This window comes from Brassica napus, chromosome C6 (assembly GCF_020379485.1).
Source record: "Brassica napus cultivar Da-Ae chromosome C6, Da-Ae, whole genome shotgun sequence".
NCBI classification, from domain to species: domain Eukaryota; kingdom Viridiplantae; phylum Streptophyta; class Magnoliopsida; order Brassicales; family Brassicaceae; genus Brassica; species Brassica napus.
In genome coordinates, this window is record NC_063449.1 from 47,558,692 (window position 1) to 47,579,582 (window position 20,891).

At 31.5% G+C, this 20,891-nt stretch overlaps 2 protein-coding genes across 2 annotated transcripts; both read left to right on the forward strand.

Annotated features, from left to right (window-relative positions):
* The first annotated feature begins 6,868 nt into the window (after positions 1 to 6,868).
* LOC111213103 (transcription factor MYB63) lies at positions 6,869 to 8,148 on the forward strand. Its single transcript, XM_022714764.2, has 3 exons — positions 6,869 to 7,105; positions 7,189 to 7,318; positions 7,396 to 8,148. Exons 1-3 carry the CDS (start codon positions 6,967 to 6,969, stop codon positions 7,937 to 7,939), a joined length of 813 nt encoding a protein of 270 aa, XP_022570485.1. The 5' UTR covers positions 6,869 to 6,966; the 3' UTR covers positions 7,940 to 8,148.
* Positions 8,149 to 9,416: 1,268 nt separating this feature from the next.
* Positions 9,417 to 10,927, forward strand: LOC111213102 (style cell-cycle inhibitor 1). Its single transcript, XM_022714763.2, has 4 exons — positions 9,417 to 9,553; positions 9,769 to 9,885; positions 10,236 to 10,294; positions 10,449 to 10,927. The coding sequence occupies exons 1-4, from the start codon at positions 9,442 to 9,444 to the stop codon at positions 10,683 to 10,685; spliced, it is 525 nt and encodes a 174-aa protein (XP_022570484.1). The 5' UTR covers positions 9,417 to 9,441; the 3' UTR covers positions 10,686 to 10,927.
* Positions 10,928 to 20,891: the final 9,964 nt, after the last annotated feature.

The following is a 20,891-nucleotide window of genomic DNA, read 5'->3' on the forward strand; positions in this document are numbered from 1 at the left end:
CACCATAAGTCCAATTTCATATCCAAGAAGAAAAATACAAATTATGTAGATTAGTGGAGAGACATGAACTTTCATAAATTAAGTAGCATTGTCGGATATAAAATCCTCTATGCAATATTTTCAAATTTGCATAATATTTCAGCAATAAAAAATAATATATATACACATATGTAAGATAGTATATATCCACAAAAGTAAAAAAAAAAACTCTATCATACACTCTCTTTTTAAATAGATGATGTTTTGAAGTATTTTGTTTGTTTTAGATTACAAGTCATTTCTATTTTTCAATTTAAATTTTTGTTCTTTTATGCTATGTAACGATTTATATTTTACATATTATTTTTGTGTTGAATGAATTACGGTTAAATGTTATTTTTTAGAAAATATATTAAATTATATATTTTCTAATATGTGTGCACAACTATATCGCGTTAGAGAAATAAAATGAAAAATAGTATTCCTTTGATTTTTTATTAGAAGTCGAGTGGCTTATACCATTCTACCACTTATTTAACATGTTATATTATTAAAAGTCTTGGACATCAGTAAATTAGTGGGTTTTACAAATTACCATGTTTTATAACATTTTGTAAGATATATAAGAACTTAAACTGATACAATTATAGAATATTGTAATATATGTTATGTCATATTATTAAACAATGCATTTTAAAGTTTAAATTAAATAGAAAAGTAATTTAAATTGTTTACTGTAAAATTCATTTATACTAGATAGAAAACCAAAAACACTTAGTAATCTCTTACAAACTGACCAAACCATCTATACATATTTTAAATCCATAAAAATTAAGCACGAACAACATAAATATTCCACAACAAAAACGGATGCCCCTTTAATCCAATAGGAACAAAATTATATATCCACAAGTGGAAGTGGGTTTATCATGTGGTAAATACTGGTTCATTTATAATATTACACCATAAGTCCAATTTCATATCCAAGAAGAAAAATACAAATTATGTAGATTAGTGGAGAGACATGAACTTTCATAAATTAAGTAGCATTGTCGGATATGAAATCCTCTATGCAATATTTTTAAATTTGCATAATATTTCAGCAATAAACAATAATATATATACACATATGTAAGATAGTATATATCCACAAATGTAAAAAAAACTCTATCATACACTCTCTTTTTGAAGTATTGAAGTATTTTGTTTGTTGTTTTGAATGTAAAAAAATTAAGTAGCATTGTCAGATGATGTTTTGAAGTATTTTGTTTGTTTTAGATTACAAGTCATTTCTATTTTTCAATTTAAATTTTTGTTCTTTTAAGCTATGTAACATTTTATATTTTACATATTATTTTTGTGTTGAATGAATTACGGTTAAATGTTATTTTGTAGAAAATATATCAAATTATATATTTTCTAATATGTGTGCACAACTATATCGCATTAGAGAAAAAACGAAAAATAGTATTCCTTTGATTTTGTATTAGAAGTCGAGTGGCTTATACCATTCTACCACTTATTTAACATGTTATATTAGTAAAAGTCTTGGACATCAGTAAATTAGTGGGTTTTACAAATTACCATGTTTTATAACAGTTTTTAAGATATATAAGAACTTAAAATGATACAATTATAGAATATTGTGGGAATGATTAGGGTTTGTGCCGAGGCAAGCCGTAAAATCTAAAACCTCAATGATTTTAACTGGAAAACATATGTTTCTTTGCTTATTTAGATTTGAGTCCAATGTATTTTAAGATTTAAGATAAATAGAATTCAATTTTATGCATTTATCTGAATTTACATTTACAAAGGGAATAAAATAATTATAAAAATATTAAGAAAATTTATGTACATATCTTTTTTGGTTAACAATGAACAAAACAATGTAAACAGTTCTGAAAGATAATTACAGTTGATTAGCCAAAAAAACAACATAATTTAAATATACCACTTACTATTAAAGATATTTAATCAAAAATTAATAAAGACATATACTAATAAAACCAGTAAATACTAAGTTGCAAAACAATTTATAAATATTTGTTGAAATGTGAAAATTTGTCATTTTCTTATAATATAATAATTAAAATACATATAAGTAAAATAACTTATCAACACCAAATTAAAAATAATTTAGGTCACATAGTTTATCATAGTTTTAAATTGGTAGAAAAGGAAGTTCTTAATTTTTAATTGTGTGATACAATGATAAATACATTAGAAGAATATAAAATATTTTTAAACTAATAGATAATAAAAACAAAATTAAATACAGAAAATAGAACAAAATAATTTACATAGCAATAAAAAAAAAATTTAAAAGACAAATAATTCGGGCGTAGGGTGGAAAAATGACCTAGTCAACTCTAAAAATATTAAACAACACGTTTATGAAGAGATAAGTTTTATTCTCATCACAAATCCATGTGCGTCATGCATGCGTGATGATTTGTTTTCTCTGCTAAACCTTTAGTGTATGCTTGATTATTTTGCCGTTATTTTTTTTTTAATTTGGAACTATTGGCTTTTTTTCTTGGACTTAATGCGTGATTACTTAAGCAAATGTCCTACCAACCCAAGGATGGATATAATATAATATTTATTGTTTGGGATCTCATGTTTTTCAATAATAGGTGTCTTATTGAAATTTCTTTAATCTTTAGTCCAACGTTAACTTCTACTTGAAAACTATTTTTAGGTGATTATTAGGTAATTTTTAGTTCCACTATCCTTGTGTTCCCTTTCATAAACCTACTTGTTTAATGTCATATTAGATCCTGACCCGCGCGCCAGCGAGGATATGAATTTTCAGTTTTTAATTATTTATTTTATTAAATGGTGTATTTGTAAAATTCATTCATATTATATTCATTAAGTAAATATATTTTTTTTTGCATCTTAAACTATCTATTTTTTTACGAATGTGTGATATCATATAAAAAAATATAAAAAAATGAGTATACATACTTAATTAGATAATTGTAAAAACATAAATTTTTCTTTCGTTTGCGATATCATATAAATAATGATCCGCCCAGTTAACAAAAATCATGATTTTTTTATGTGTAATTTTTTTTTTGATCATTTCCTTAAAACTATATTAAATTTTACATATTTTAATTAGAATATTTTTGATATCTTTACCTTTTTATTTGAAATGCAACTCAATATTTTTTTAAAAATTATAACAAAATATTTAAAAAATATTTTTAGAATTTGTTTGAAAAATATGAAAATTACATTTTAAATTAAAATTATCCTAAAATATGATAAGTTTTAATGTAAACGAAAACTCAAACTATGTCAAAAATTATTATATTCAATGATAATAACAATTTAAATTGATTATTTTTTAAAAAATACATTTACAAAAATATTGTTTGAAAGAAAATTCATTTCTCTTTCAAATATAAAATGAAAATATTATAATTAAATAATAAAAAATATAAATAAAAACCATAAATTTAGCAAATGACAACTGAGTTATATTATGCTAAAATTTTATTTCTAACAATTTAGCAAATGACAAATGAGTTATGAGCAAATAATAGCATATAATTTTATAAAAACATAGCCATTCTTAAATATTTTTTGAATAAATAAATATTTTTTAATTTAATCAACTGAAAATAATATCCGTACAATTGTGTGAGTCAAATTCTAGTTTTATTGATGCATGTTATATATTAGTGCTGTATGTTTTAGGTAACATTTTAATGATGCACAGTTTTTAAAATCTCCATTATTAAAATTATGCACGTAAGGATAACTCATGAGTTTTTTTTGTTGATTAAATGACATTATGTCCAAATTTATTTAAGTATATTTCATTAAGGTAACTGAAAAAGACAAACAATAAAATAGGAAGTTTAAATTCATTTAAGCATATTTCATTAATGTAACTGAAAAGACAAGTAATAAATTAGGCAGTTTTATTCGTTTTAGGATATTTCATAAATGCAACTGAAAAAAAACAAGCAAAAAAATTGAAAGTTTAATTAATGAAGTAAGAACATTTTCAAATGGGTACTTCTCTTTTAATAATATAGATTATCCTTGTTCGGAACTATGCTAGGCGCTAGTCGGGCGTTTAGCTACTTCGGGCTTAGCGAGTTACCAAATAATTGGGGAGTAATCAGGGATTAATTTTAAGACATTTTACTAATATATATTTGATTTGGCAACCAGTACCAATATTTTGACTTGTCCTGGTGGTTAGAAACGCGGATAAAGGACCTCGTAACCCGGTTTCGAATCCCATCTTGAACTTTTTTTTGCATTTTCTGGCTTTAATTCATTAAATGAGAAAATTACATGTATACCCTCGTCTCTTTGCTGAAGTTCTCTGCAACCCTAGCCGCCATCTATATGCTTCAAACACGATTTTTCATCTTTTTGTCAATTTTGTTCAAAGTTTCTCGGTTTAGCAACACATTTTTGTAATCTTAGGCACCGATTCACTGATTCCACAGTTAAATCGAAAAAAAATCAGTCCACCGCCTGGCCACTCCGATTTGCTCCTCCTCGCCACGGTGAGCACACGCCTAACGCTTATCCGGCAGAGAACTCATCAACTCGAACGCGTTTTCGAACAGAGCATATTATATATATCTTGTTATAAATTCGAAATAATTGTGTGAAAGATTATGCATTATTTTGAATTGGCATATGTGTTACTATTTATTGATAATTTGGTTTGATTACATGCAACGTCGTTAATTACTGATATCCCAGTGTATGTTAATGTTAATCATAGGATTGAATTTGAATTGGCAAAAAATATACAAATAACAAACACCTATTATGAACACACACAACACGGGCGCATAGCCTTATTCCATTAGCTACAAATCTAAACTTTAAAGTTACACTCGAAAACTGATTCTGACGTATGGATTACCAGTAGCAACATACGTGCTTTCATCATATAATCACAGAAAAAGTTTCCATCGTTTCGATAAGGTCCATACTCCATAAGGACGTTGAAAATACTATATCTCTTTTGTCCACTAATATTTTACTTTTTTCTAAAAAGATTGTAGTAAAGCTTTTCCACTCATAGTTTGTTCACCAACCTTCTGATTGAATGTTCAAAAAAAAAAAAAAACCTTCTGATTGATTACAAAGAGTTACATAAAAAAAGCAAAAAGCATAGACCGCCATGTTTTCTTATGTCGGCTTCATTTATACATTGAGTACTTGTATTTACTAATGTAGTTGTGAATGTTTTGCAGTGCTTAGAATGATTGTTTGGATTATTACTTGGAGTTGCCTTCTATTGTCGCTAACGGCATCTCTATCCCCACTCCTTTTTTTCTTTAAAATGAAGTAAAAGTGAATATGAAATAAAAAATGCTACATACCAACTTCATATTTCACGCCATAATAAAATTTACTCCATAAATAGAGTAATTTATTTTTTGTTTGTTCAGAAATGAAGTAGGGTTTAAGCAATTTTACTCAATTGTGAAGGAAAAAATGGAATTTTACATTGGAGATGCTCTGATACTTAGTATCACAACTACTTTGAATAATTTGGGATGGTTACAGATAAATTAATTAAGTAAGGAAGGTTTGGTGATATCAAGTAATTAACGTAGCCAAGTGCCAACAACAACACCAAACCCACCAAACATTAAACAAGTCAATAAAGACGTAAGTCTCTGACCTTTTCCACTCTTTTTAGTCTTTAGTTTGGTGAGATTGTGCACTGTGCTCACACATACTCCATCGCTTTTTGGTTATTTTCCGATGTGATTTGAAATTTCTTGAATAATATTTTATAACAATTAAATTTTCTATTTTCTCTAGCTCTCAATTTTTGACGTTATTTTATTTTATTTAAAGTTTAGAAAGCATACATTTTATATTTATCTTATGACGTATTTGTTCTGGTAAAAATAATCCAATTTACACTAATTAAATGTATATCCCTGACAAAATATAAATACTTAATTTCATGGCATGGGGGAAGATTCATTAAAAATTAAACAGCATTGTTCATGATAGTCAGTTTCTTAATTCTTGTGTTGGAAATACATGATTACGGGATGTCTATCTTCAAAAGTTGGTATTTATGCATGGAGAGCCAGATTGCTTACTTTTTTTTTTTTTTTGTAAACAAGGCCCAGATTGCTTACTTACACAAGACTTGCTGACAAAAATTAGTATTAACAAATCTCATTGCTTACCTTAAGCTAATTCTTAATTAATTACCAAGTTGTAGGTGTATAATTAGTCAAGACACTATATAATACTCACACCGTTTCATAATATATGATGTTTTGGTTTAGTGCACAAAAATTAAAAAAATTACATTCTTTTAAAAAGTACTTTAAAAAATATAATTTAAAATTCATTCAACTAGTTATAAAAGACCATAAATTCTTATTAACCAAACAATTTTCTATAAAGTTAAAGTTAACTTTAAAACTTCAAAACATCTTATATTTTGAAACAAAACAAATTTTTTAAAACATCATATAATTTAAAACGGAGAGAGTACGAAACAAATTGATATATGAAATTTTCTTTTTGCCACTTTCTACTATTATTTTCTTTTAAATAAAATATCAAAATTTTGTACTTTTGCAGTGGGGACGCTAGTTATAGTAATTGAAATAAATAAATTAAAATTAGTATGTATGATTTACTTGTAAAATAAATGTGAAAACTCATGGATCACGGTTAAAAGAGAAGATAAGTTGCATGCATCATGTGGATGCGAAATCAAGTATCAAAGAGAAAATGGAATCATACCAAATAATCAACCACACCACAGACAAACTTTTCCCATTCAACAAATCTGATTTGACATTTATCAGTTCCTTTGTTTACATTCATCTTTCTCATGTTAAGATCACACTCTTTCCTCTCACTTATATAAACAACCGAACCAATTCTATTTGGTAAAGAGAATCTCAAACTTGAGTGTATATATATAGCATATATATATAGAGAGAGGAGATAGAGAGAGAGAAAATGGGAAAAGGAAGAGCACCTTGTTGTGACAAGACCAAAGTGAAGAGAGGCCCATGGAGCCCAGAAGAAGACTTGAAACTCATCTCTTTCATTCAGAAGTTTGGTCATGAGAACTGGAGATCTCTCCCCAAACAATCTGGTATGTAGTAGCCTTGTCTTTAATAACCATGATCAAATCAAAACCTCTTTAATGGTTTTTCTTTTCTACTTGATTCTTAAAAGGTTTATTGAGGTGTGGGAAGAGTTGCCGTCTAAGATGGATTAACTACCTCAGACCAGATGTGAAACGAGGTAACTTTAGTGCAGAGGAAGAAGAAATGATTATCAAGCTTCACCAGAGCTATGGAAACAAGTAAACCACTCTATATATATATGCTCTGTTTATATGCTTCTTGATATTGACATTGGCCTTATGCATTTTTTTATTAGGTGGTCGAAAATCGCTTCTAAACTTCCAGGACGTACAGATAATGAGATCAAGAATGTGTGGCATACACATCTAAAGAAAAGACTGGTTAAGAGTTCAGCAAGTCCAGATGAACCGGCCTCTCCTTGTTCTAGTGATAAGACTCAAGCAGAAGACTGTTTGAACATAAAGACAACTCATGATTCTACTACTTCAGGGTCTTCTGGTGGTTCCAACAATTCAAACCAAGAAGATGATCCAAATATGAGTCTTATGTTTGAGTATAGCCAGTTTAATGATATTATAGAAGAGGTAGATAAGCCCGACCTACTGGAGATCCCCTTTGACTCAGATCTTGACATCTGGAGTTTCTTAGATGGTCCAAACGAGAACAGTTCAGTTTCAAGGGGAGAAGAAGAGTGTGATGAGGATGAAGTCAAGAAATGGTTGAAGCACTTGGAAAATGAACTGGGATTAGAAGAAGATGATAATCATCAACATCATAAAGAGGGAGCACAAGACAAAGATTCATCACTCTTGAAGACGTACGAGCTCATGATACATTAACAAGTCCAAAATGTGATTTACTTGACGTATTTTCTATTTTCATACGATGATCACAAAGAGACTTATTATTATGGATATCAATATTTAAAAGGAAAGTTAGGTAGTAGAGAAAACGTATCCCCATAATTAATTTATTGGCGTTTTCAGTGTATACATAATACATATACAAGTTGGTTAAAATATAAATAATACTAAAGCTTGAGACTAAACCATCTTCAAGATTCTTACTCAAGAAATTTCTAGAGAATATCGAAAAAAAATGATGGGTTACGTATTGGGTTAGTTTGATTAATTATTTGAAACGTCATTGCACATGTCTTGTAATAGATGTTTAGATGCAGCAACTACTTTTGCTGAATAACAAGTAAACAAGTGTGAACTCATCAACGAGTCAAGGAACCGTCCTTTTCTCCATACCTTCATACCTTCACTCATCTCAACGTATATAGTGCCAATCATTACTAATCAAGAAGATAATCTTAAGAATGTTGCATCTCTCCTAATGTTTCTTTAAAATCCAGTGGAGTTAAATAAAATCAAGTTGGTTATAAACTTATAATAGATCCAAAGTTTTACTTTGCAATCCTGTATAAATACAAGGACTCCTGTTTATAATTACAAATATAAGATTATTTTAAAATTTCATATAAACACAGGATTTATATAGTTTGAAGCTATGTATGAAGAGACAATGTTTATTTTGCAATCTTGTATAAATACAAAGACTACTATTTATAATTCCAAATATAAGATTATTTTGAAATTGCATATAAACACATGATTTATATAGTTTGAAGCTATGTATGAAGAGACAATGTTTATTTTGCAATCTTGTATAAATACAAAGACTAGTATTTATAATTTCAAATATAAGATTATTTTGAAATTTCATATAAACACAGGATTTAGTCTGGAGTTATATATGAAGACAATGTTTATTTTGCAATCTTGTATAAATACAAAGACTACTATTTGATGCAGTCTTGAAGATTGGTCGTTGGGATAGCGTGCAGTGGCATAACTGGATTAAGAGAAGCTGCTTTGAATGCATTGATCCTGATCTCATTTGGATTCTTTTAGCCAATGTGTATTATTCTCTCAAGAAGAAGAAGAGGGAGATGCCTCTTCGGCAGTCGCTGGAGTTTCGAGAGAGATATCAATGGTATTGCCTTCACCGCGAGAAGATTCTCCGGGGAGGTTTCTATATGTTGAGTATTGTGGTAGGACTAGGAGCTAGGGTTTTGAGGTGGAGTTTAGCTCCGTTGAGACCATCTTCAAGACAATGCAGTCTCTCGTCTTTGCTGACCAAATGCCTTGTTAATATAACCAGCTCGTAAATACAGTTGTTACTAAAAAAGTAACTAATATTTTTTCAAGTTAAAAGGGTGTTACATTCTATTGAGTAAAACAATGGGGCAATATTAGAAAAATAAAATAGTACGGGGTCTTAAATGAAATTTGAACCGACCCGACCCGAGAATCCTGAAATAAAAGTGAGATGTATGTCGTTTGTTTTGTTCCGTCGGAGGAAAAAAATGGGAAGCGAACGGAGCTCGATGGAGAAGAAGAAGAGAAGCAGAGCAAGGAGCGAAGATCCTTCGTCTTCTTCCGAGAGTATGCTCTTTCTTCTCTGTAGATAATACTTTCTGCTTCTGTTTCCCGAGAAAATCTAGGGATTTGTTGAATTGCTCTAAGTTAAGACCATTCTCAGTTTTTGAATTTGGAGTTTTGAGTCGATGGAAAGATTGAAACTTTGACTTGTTAGTTGAATTCGTTGTGTCTGTGGATGACTGTACGTGTTAAAGTTTGTGTCTTTTACGAATGGGCAGACGAAGAGAGAGTTAAGAGGCATAGAGGAACAGAGAAAGATGATGAGAGGAGAAGCAGGAGAAGTGAGAAGAAGAAGAAGGAGAAGAAATCTCACAAGCACCACCGATCAAGTTCATGTAATAATACTTCTTTAATCGTTTCCCATTATCTGACTTGATATGTTGTAGCAAATAGTTAAATTTGATGTCTTTACTGCTTCATATGGTAGATTCATAGCTTTATAGTCTATTAACAAAGCATCAGTGAGCTTTGGTTAAGGGATTGTTATAGGTAGGAAGAAAGTATCTTGTCTTGGTTACATATTAAACTGATCTTTCAGCACATTGCTCTTAGTTTGATGTTATAAGCATGAGGTGTAATCACGTGTCTTTGCCTTTCAGTTTGATTTGTGTTTCTTGCGGTTGTTACTGATAAAGAGTTTTTTTTCTTTCATGCTGACATATTGTTTTTTTTTAAATCTGATCAGCAAAGAAGTCTAAGGATGATAAGCACAAAAAGAAAGACGCAGAAGGTGACCACAAGCTAGTGAGTTCTGTTCTCTCTCTCACTCTTTTTTTTTTAATATAATGATATCTTGATTGTATGTATATCCACTCTTTAGTGTATTGCTTTGGAGACTCTTGTCTGAGGCATAATCATCTACATGAACACTCTGATAAGATATTTTCCTTTTCTCCAGAAAGAGGGGATCCCAGAGCTAACAAGTGAGGACTACTTCTCTAAGAACAACGAGTTTGCCACATGGCTGAAAGAGAAGAAGCGCACTTACTTCAATGATCTCACGACCGAGTCTGCACGGGAGTTGTTTTCTCGCTTTGTCAAGGCATGGAACAGAGGGAAGCTCGAGTCCCGATACTACGAGGGAATCTCCACTGCTCCACGAACAGCTCACAACTGGAAGATCAAGCAGAAGTGAAACAATCAAAACCTTCTTGCTGTTTGCTTCTTTTTGTACGTTTGGAGGTTGATGATACAAGACATACCTTCTCCAGTTTGTTCTACTCAGAGCTTTGTTACGGAACTTGTCAGATAGAGACGGATTTGTAGTTGGTTTTCATAGGAAGAGGAAACTTCACATATCCTACCCTAGGTTGGTCTACACACGGCTACAACTATCTATCACCTCTTCTCAAGAAATGTTTTAGCATTCGAAACATTCTTTCCCATTGCCGAAGCTTTCCATGAGAAATAAGAGCTAGACGGATCCACCTAATGAAATTCTGATATTAAGCTGTCTTTAAAGACAAGCAATGATGGTTATATATCTTTTTAATGTTGAACATACCTGATACAACTGTGGACCCTTGTCATCATACCCAGCCACTACTAGAGAAACTCCAAACGGCCTCACACAACTATTACAAAAAGGACAAGGAAACCGAAATTTAAAGCAAAGTTCACTAGTCTAGTTTATGTGTACAGTTTTGCTTTAACATTTTCGCATGCCATATCAATCTTAAATCTATGAGCTACTAAGAAACTCTTCTTAACCCGGTAGAGCGTATTGGGAGGAAGTAATCATATAGATTTTGAATTGTATTGACCTTATGCGTACCGAGTCTCCTCATCTTCCTCATCTTATACATATCCACAAGTGCACAAACTATAGCAGCATCCTTGACAAAGCCGGTTTCCAATACATAAGGAAACGTGAAGTAATCTGGAGAATACCCTTTCCAAAGCATTTTTATTCTTGAAAAAATGGATTGGATCAGGAAAAGGGGGGGGGGGGGGGGGGGGGGGGTCATAAAAACGAGGGCTGTGGATCCAATAAAAACCCGAAAAAAGTATTGTTACAGAAAGAGTATCCTACGACATACTTAAAAAATACAATACAAAGATTTGAAATATAGTTTAAAAAAAATCATGGTATTAAAAACGAGGGCTGTGGATCCAATAAAAAACTGAAAAAGTATTGTTACAGAAAGAGTATCCTACGACATACTTGAAAAATACAATACAAAGATTTGAAATATAGTTTAAAAAAAATCATGGTATTACTTAATTATTTTATTTTTATTTAACTACTAAATCATATTCATTGCAACGAAATATTTTAGGTCATAAAAACAAGGTGGGGGGGGGGGAATCCAATAAAAACAAAAAAAAACTATTGTTACATAAAGCTACGACATACTTAAAAAAAAATCATGGTATTACTTAATTATTTTATTTTTATTTAACTACTAATTCATATTTATCGCAACGAAATATTTTAGACATTGTTAATTAACAACTTCTATTTTTTGGTTTTTATTATTTATGGATCCTAAAATGAAAAATAGAAGGTTGGTGATGAATCACAAATCCGAAAGAGGTTTCATGGCCAAAGAATTATGAAAAATAGAATGTATCGGTTGTGTTCAAAATGACATTAAAAAAAATCGAAGAGAATTTCCGGAGATATTACTCAAAAGAATAAGAATAACACTCCTAGTCGATTGGAGTATAGGGTTTGGAATAGGGTTTAGGGTTTATTCATATATATATAGATGTATGTGTGTATGTATATGCGTATCTATATATGTAGATGCATAAGTATGTGTATATATAGGTTTAGGATTTAGGGTTAGGATTAGGGTTTAGCGTTTAGGGTTAGAAATAGGGTTTAGGGTTTGGAATAGGGTTTAGGGTTTTTTCATATATAGATGTATGTGCGTATGTATATGCGTATCTATATATGTATATGCATAAGTATGTGTATATATAGGTTTAGGATTTAGGGTTAGAATTAGGGTTTAGGGTTTGGGGTTAGGATTAGGGTTTAGGGTTAGGAATATACTCATATGTATATGTATGTGCGTACGTATATGCGTATCTATATATGTATATATGCGTAAGTATAGGTTTAGGGTTTAGGTTTAGGGTTAGGGTTTAGGGTTAGGGTTAGGGTTTAGGGTTTAGGGTTAGGGTTTAGGAATAGGGTTTAGGGTTAGGGTTTAGGGTTGAGAGTTAGGGTTAGGGTTAGGGATAATAGGGTTTAGGGTTTATTCGTATATATAATGTGCGTATGTATATGCGTATGTATATGCGTATCTATAAATGTATATGCGTATGTATATGCGTAAGTATATGTGTATGTATATGCGTATGTATATGCGTATCTATAAATGTATATGCGTATGTATATGCGTATCTATAAATGTATATGCGCATGTATGGGTAAGTATAGGTTTAGGGTTAGGGTTTAGGGTTAGGGTTAGGGTTTAGGGTTAGGGTTAGGGTTTAGGAATAGGGTTTAGGGTTTGGGTTAGGGTTTATGGTTGGGGTTTAGGGTTTAGGAATAGGGTTTAGGGTTTATTCATATATATAATGTGCGTATGTATATGCGTATCTATATATGTATATGCGTATGTATATATGCGTAAGTATATTTGTATATATAGGTTTAGGGTTTAGGGTTTAAGTATATGTATATATATGCGTAAGTATAGGTCTAGGGTTTAGGGTTAGGGTTAGGGTTTAGGGTTAGGGTTTAGGGTTAGGAATAGGGTTTAGGGTTTAGGAATAGGGTTTAGGGTTTGGGTTAGGGTTTAGGGTTGGGGTTTAGGTTTTAGGAATAGGGTTTAGGGTTTATTCATATATATAATGTGCGTATGTATATGCGTATCTATATATGTATATGCGTATGTATATATGCGTAAGTATATTTGTATATATAGGTTTAGGGTTTAGGGTTTAAGTATACGTGTATATATGCGTAAGTATAGGTCTAGGGTTTAGGGTTCGGGTTAGGGTTTAGGGTTAGGGTTTAGGGTTAGGGTTAGGGTTGAGGGTTTAGGAATAGGATTTAGGGTTAGGGATAGGGTTTAGGGTTTATTTGTAAATAAAATGTGCGTATGTATATGCGTATCTGTATATGTATATATGCGTAAGTATAGGTTTAGGGTTTAGGTTTAGGGTTAGGGTTTAGGGTTGAGGGTTTAGGGTTAGGGTTAGGGTTGAGGGTTAGGGTTAGGGTTAGGGTTTAGGGTTGAGGGTTTAGGGTTAGGGTTTAGGAATAGGGTATATGGTTAGGGTTAGGGTTTAGGGTTGAGAGTTAGGGTTAGTTAGGGATAGGGTTTAGGGTTTATTCGTATATATAATGTGCGTATGTATATGCGTATGTATATGCGTATCTATAAATGTATATGCGTATGTATATGCGTAAGTATATGTGTATGTATATGCGTATGTATATGCGTATCTATAAATGTATATGCGTATGTATATGCGTATCTATAAATGTATATGCGTATGTATGGGTAAGTATAGGTTTAGGGGTTAGGTTTAGGGTTTATGGTTAGGGTTTAGGGTTTAGGGTTTAGGGTTACGGTTTAGGGTTAGGGTTTAGGGTTTAGGGTTAGGGTTTAGGAATAGGGTTTAGGGTTTGGGTTAGGGTTTAGGGTTTATTCGTATATATAATGTGCGCATGTATATGCGTATGTATATGCGTAAGTATATGTGTATGTATATGCGTATGTATATGCGTATCTATAAATGTATATGCGTATGTATGGGTAAGTATAGGTTTAGGGTTTAGGGTTAGGGTTTATGGTTAGGGTTAGGAATATGGTTTAGGGTTTGGGTTAGGGTTTAGGGTTGGGGTTTAGGGTTTAGGAATAGAGTTTAGGGTTTATTCATATATATAATGTGCGTATGTATATGCGTATCTATATATGTATATGCGTATATATATATGCATAAGTATATTTGTATATATAGGTTTAGGGTTTAGGGTTTAAGTATATGTGTATATATGCGTAAGTATAGGTCTAGGGTTTAGGGTTTAGGGTTAGGGTTTTGGAACCTTCGTTGTCTCTAATTATCTAGAGAATAACGATTTTATAATGGTTAGTTCACTAATTTAGGGAGTATATGAAGCTTTACTAAATTAACTTATAAAAAAATTGAACTATACTCATGCACCATGAAAGAGAGTTTAGCATACATTAATACAAATGCATAATGTGGTTAGAAATTTTAAAACAACACTAAAGATTATAGGCTTCAGTATATAAAGCATTTACCAAAATTCAATATTTTTTATGGGTCAACACATAGATTTTAAGAAAATTTCAAAAAATATGACAATATTGTTTTAATGCATAGTTGCATCATGCACTAACATATGATGATGTTGAAAGAAGTTTGGAGCCTTTGTTATCTAGTTTTTCAAGAAAATACCGACTTTATAGTGGTTATTCCATCGATTTAGGGAGTATTATGAAGTTTTACTAAATTAATTGATAAAAAAAATTATAACGATTCTCATATACCGCCAAATAGAGTTTAACATACATTAATACAAATGTAGAATGTTTTTATAAATTTTAAAACAACACTAAAATGTTTAGGTTTCAGTATATATAGTGTTTAACGTAAAACTCAATATTTACGTATGGGTTAACACATAAATTTTGAAAAAAAATTCAAAAATTCAAAAAAATATAACAATAAAATTCAAAAATTCAAAAAAATATAACAATATTGCTTTAATGCATAGTTGTCTTCTCTAATAATATATGGTGATTGTCAAAGTGGTTTGGAACCTTTGTTGTTTTCATTTCTCTAGAGAATAACGATTTTATAATGGTTAGTCCACTAATTTAAGGAGTATATGAAATTTTACTAAATTAATTTTTAAAAAATTGAATTATGTTCATGTACTATGAAAGAGAGTTTACCATTCATTAATAAAAATGTAGAATGTGGTTAAAAAATTTAAAACAACAATAAAGAGTTTAGGCTTCAGTACTTAGAGCGTTTAAAGTAAAACTCAATATTTTCGTAGGGGTTAACACATAGATTTTGAGAAAAAAATCAAAAAATATAACAATATTTCTTTAATGCATAGTTGCCTCATGTACTAATATACGGTGATGTTCAAAGAGGTTTGGAACATTTGCTGTCTTCATTTCTCTAGAAAATAACGATTTAATATGTAACCCTAAACCCTCAACCCTAACCCTAACTAAATAAAATGTGCGTATGTATATATGCGTATCTGTATATGTATATATGCGTAAGTATAGGGTTAGGGTTTAGGGTTTAGGGTTAGGGTTAGGGTTGAGGGTTTAGGAATAGGGTTTAGGGTTAGGGATAGGGTTTAGGGTTTATTTGTAAATAAAATGTGCGTATGTATATATGCGTATCTGTATATGTTTATATGCGTAAGTATAGGGTTAGGGTTTAGGGTTTAGGGTTAGGGTTAGGGTTGAGGGTTGAGGGTTTAGGGTTTAGGGTTAGGGTTAGGGTTTAGGGTTGAGGGTTTAGGGTTAGGGCTTAGGAATAGTGTTTAGGGTTTGGGTTAGGGTTTAGGGTTGAGAGTTAGGGTTAGGGTTAGGGATAGGGTTTAGGGTTTATTCGTATATATAATGTGCGTATGTATATGCGTATGTATATGCGTATGTATATGCGTAAGTATATGTGTATGTATATGCGTATGTATATGCGTATCTATAAATGTATATGCGTATGTATGGGTAAGTATAGGTTTAGGGTTTAGGTTTAGGGTTTAGGGTTAGGGTTTAGGGTTAGGGTTTAGGGTTTAAGGTTTAGGGTTAGGGTTTAGGGTTAGGGTTAGGGTTAGGGTTTTGGGTTAGGGTTTAGGAATAGGGTTTAGGTTAGGGTTTAGGGTTGGAGTTTAGGGTTTAGGAATAGGGTTTAGGGTTAGAGATAGGGTTTAGGGTTTATTCATATATATAATGTGCGTATGTATATGCGTATCTATATATGTATATGCGTATGTATATATGCGTAAGTATATGTGTATATATAGGTTTAGGGTTTAGGGTTTAAGTATATGTGTATATATGCGTAAGTATAGGTTTAGGGTTTAGGGTTTAGGGTTTAGGGATAGGGTTTAGGGTTGTATATGTGTATATATAGGTTTAGGGTTAGGATTAGGGTTTAGGGTTAGAAATAAGGTTTAGGGTTTATTCGTATGTATAGATGTATGTACATGTGTATGCATATCTATATATGTATATGCGTATATATAGGTTTAGGGTTAGGTTTAGGGATTATGGTTAGGATTAGGGTTTAGGGTTATTCGTATGTATGTATATATGTATCTTTATATGTATATGCGTAAGTATATGTGTATATATATATATGTATGTGCATATGTATATATTCGTATATATATGTATCTATATATGTATATGCGTATGTATTTATGTATATATGTGTATATGTATAAATATTAGGGAAATGGTTAGGGTTAGGATCAGATTTTAGATTTAGAGTTTAGGGTTAGAAATAGGGTTTAGGATTAGGAAATGGGTTTAGGGTATATGTATATGTGTGTATAGATGTATGTACGTATGTATATGCATTTTTATAAATGTATATGCATATGTATATGTGTATATAATATATATGCGTCTGTAAGTATATATATATTTAAATGGTACGTATATGTATATTTTGGAATAATGCAAAATATTATTTATTTGTCTGTTTTAATTTTTCAGCAAAATTATTTATCAAAGTTAAAAACTAATTATTTCAAATGCCATGTATTATTTCAAAATTATTTTATTGTCCAACTATCTGTTTTTGGGTCAAACTTTACTTTCATTACTTGAAAACATTCAAACAGAGTTAGCTCCCAAAAGTGTGAGATCAACAACTATCTATCTAATGGCTAGTAAGAATATAATCAAACATAGATTATTATTTATGATTTTTTGCCAAAATTGTTAGTAATTGAAAAACAATTATAGTTTAACCAAATAGCATTAATTTTGATTTCAGAATTTGTTGATTTATCAGAAATTTTCATAAAATGATAATTTATATTTTTCTAGTTTCAGAAATCCTAAAACAGATTTTATAAACTTACTAAGAAAAAAATGAAAAAAAGAATGTAAATTTACTTGTGTTTCAAAATAAAAAAGAATGTAAATTTACTAAATAAGTAATTAGATTTTTAGTCTATTCAATACTTCATATAAAATGTAAATATAAATTAAATGATACTAAAATATTACAAAAGGAGAGAGAGAGTCCAAGGCTGATAATTTTGTATATCAACGGTCGAATTTATATCTTAATAAAGTTTCGGTCACATCTTGTAATCATTAGTCATTACCAAAAAGGAACAAGATAATAATTAAAAGAACAGGTTTCAGACATATTAAAGCATTTTATATTAAGTTTATGTTTGAATTCAAATTTCTGATGAGTTATAGTATGTCTGAATACAGTCAAAAAGTTTAATGAAACATACTATATATAAATCTCAGACAGAACCCCATGTTCTATTTGTTGTCGCAAATTTACATTATGTTTTTAAGATCAACCAAGCTAATATAAAATCTACTCTTCAAAGCTTGAAATGTTAAAAAGAACAAAAAATCAGATTGGGATTTCAAAAGTGTTACCGTTTTAGGGAAGCAGATAAGAAGATGATGACTCGGTGATATCTTCACACCTCTCTCTCTTGAGAAGAACCGTCGTCTGAGAGCCGACGACACAGACATAACATAGAAGCTAAGCTAGATCAGATCGGAAGAAGTACAAACGTAGATACTCTCTCATGTATAAGAATCGAGGAAGGAACTTACGGGGTACAGACAGATCCAGAGACTTTCTGGCTGTCGATTGATAGTCGTCTGTCGTTCCTCCCGCCGGTCATCATCTTGCTCTCCTCCTCCTTCCCGATCTTCCCCGTCCGTCTCGTAGCTGCTGCGCTCTCTCTATGAAATCCACAAAAAATTTCAGTAACTTGAACAGTTTTTCGGTCTGTATATGTTAGTTTTTTTTTCCCGACAACCTCTGTATGTGTAATAAGAGTTGATCATGTCATAGAGATTAACAAGTATATATTGGTTATTAGTTTCCATTTGTAGCCGTTAGTATTAAATTTATAGCCGTTATGTAAATGGTTACGTGTGTGACATGCGGTAGATTGGTTTCATTAAACAATTTATTTTAATTAGGTTTTAAATTAATAATAAAGTTGTTTTATCATCTAAAGCAAATGTAATTAATTAGGAAGAAATTTGACAAGTACGGAGGAGTTTAACTCCATATACCCCATACCCCTCACAAAAATTCCCCTTTGACCTTCTATTATAATATATTATATTTTTCATTTATTTTTAAATAGAAAAAGTGGTTAATTACGGTTTTATAATAGAGATATGATGTATTTACAGGATCCAACCACGAAAATCCGACCCAGACCAAGCAAACCGGTCAGATCCGACCCAGGTAGACCTAAACGTCATCGTTTTTGTGTATTTTCAACTCTCTTTATTTTTTTCAACTCTGGAAAACTACTCCATTTCTTTCGCGATAGAAAGGAGCCTTCAACGGCGACAAACCCTAAAATCCCCGACTCCTCCATTTTCTTCGTTTCTTCTTCTTTCTCTGTGATAATCGAGTTCGCCCATCTCTGAATTGACTTCATACGTATTTGTAAGTGATTTATTGTGGTTGATTCTCTGTGATATGTATTTTAGGTTAAAAAAATTTGGGGAAATTGGGAAAAAATTATCAATAGACGAAACTAAAGTATTGTGCTAGTTTGTGGTATGAAATTGGGAGAGACATGGTGAAATTGTGCGATTTATGTTATGAATATGTTATGATAGAAACTATTTTGGGGATTGATTTTAGACTCCTATTTTAGATGAAATTGTGCGATTTTCATATGTTTTTTTACTGAATAAGTTGAATTGGTAAGATGCTTGTTAAACCCGAGACTATAAATTAGGGATAAAATATATATGAATCGGATATGTTTGGTTTTAATGGGAGTTAATTGATGTTGTGTTGTTGTTTGCGGTTTGCATTTAGAGTGATTTAGTGTTGTAATGTCTTGTACAGGAAAGTTATGAAGGGAAATAAAAAGGTGGCAAAGAATAAGGGAGTCCCCAATGAAAGGCGTCGTCTATCTCTTAGGCCGAGAACGACCCCAATTGCAAAAACACCAGTAATTCCTGAGGGGAGTAAGAAGAGTAAGAATAGTAAGAAGAATACGCAAGAGAGAGAACCGAGTCATGTATCGCTCTCAGTCACAGATGAGTCCGAAAGGGAGGGGTCTGAAAGTGAGGTATATATTTTGTATTCATTGTAACTGTTAGTGAAAAATGCTGACTTGTAATTAGTAGTACTGCTAGACTTCTTGTATTACTAGCATTACTAACATTACTAGCATTACTAACATGTATATATGTATTTTCAGAGGAGTAAGAAGAGTACGCCATAGAGAGAACCGAGTTACCAATCGCGCTCAATCTCAGATGAATCCGAAAGGGAGGGGTCCGAAAGTGAGGTATATATTTTGTATCATTGTTACTGTTAGTGAGAAATGATGACTTGTAATTAGTAGTACTAATAGACTTCTTGTATTACTAGCATTACTAAGTACTAGCATTACTAAGACTTCTTGTATGTATTTTCATTGCAGGAGGAAATGCAACCACCGCAACCCCTTGAGTCATACTTCAAAAGCAGTGAGTTCACGAAGATTTGCAAGATACAAACCAAGTGCTATGTGAGCGCGACAGTAAAAGTCATCAAGGAGACGCTTAAGAAGGATCAGGCCGAATGGTTCACGAGCCATTCCCAGTTTCGACATTTCTTTCACATGCCAGAGGAACCAAACCTGAAGCTCCAAGGGATGTGGATGTTACTCCTGCACACCATTTGTACTCCAGAAGATGATGTTGCATGGTTTGCGGTTAATGGTGTACCCATCCGCTATTCTATGAGGGAGCACACCCTCATCTCTGGCTTAGACTGCACTGAGTATCCGAGAAAATATAAGAAGATCGGGGGTCATGAGTTTGTGAATTACTACTTCCATGACATAGAGAAGATCACCATCACTGATGTGAAGCAGAAGCTGTTGTCTATGCCGGATTGTCTAGATAAATTGAAGATGGCTGTCTTGTTTTTCCTTGGTACTGTTATCAGAGGAAAGCCAAGGTATGAGGGAAATTTAGACTCCTTCATATTGAGGATGGTGGATGATTTGGATGCTTGCAAAACATTTCCCTGGGGTCGTCTAACATTTGAAGATTCAATAAGGGAGATTAAGCGTGTGATGAACCATTTAAAGGGAGAAGTGACAAAAGATGCAGTCTCCTTTCCTGGTTTCATAGTCCCTTTAGAGGTAAGCATATAA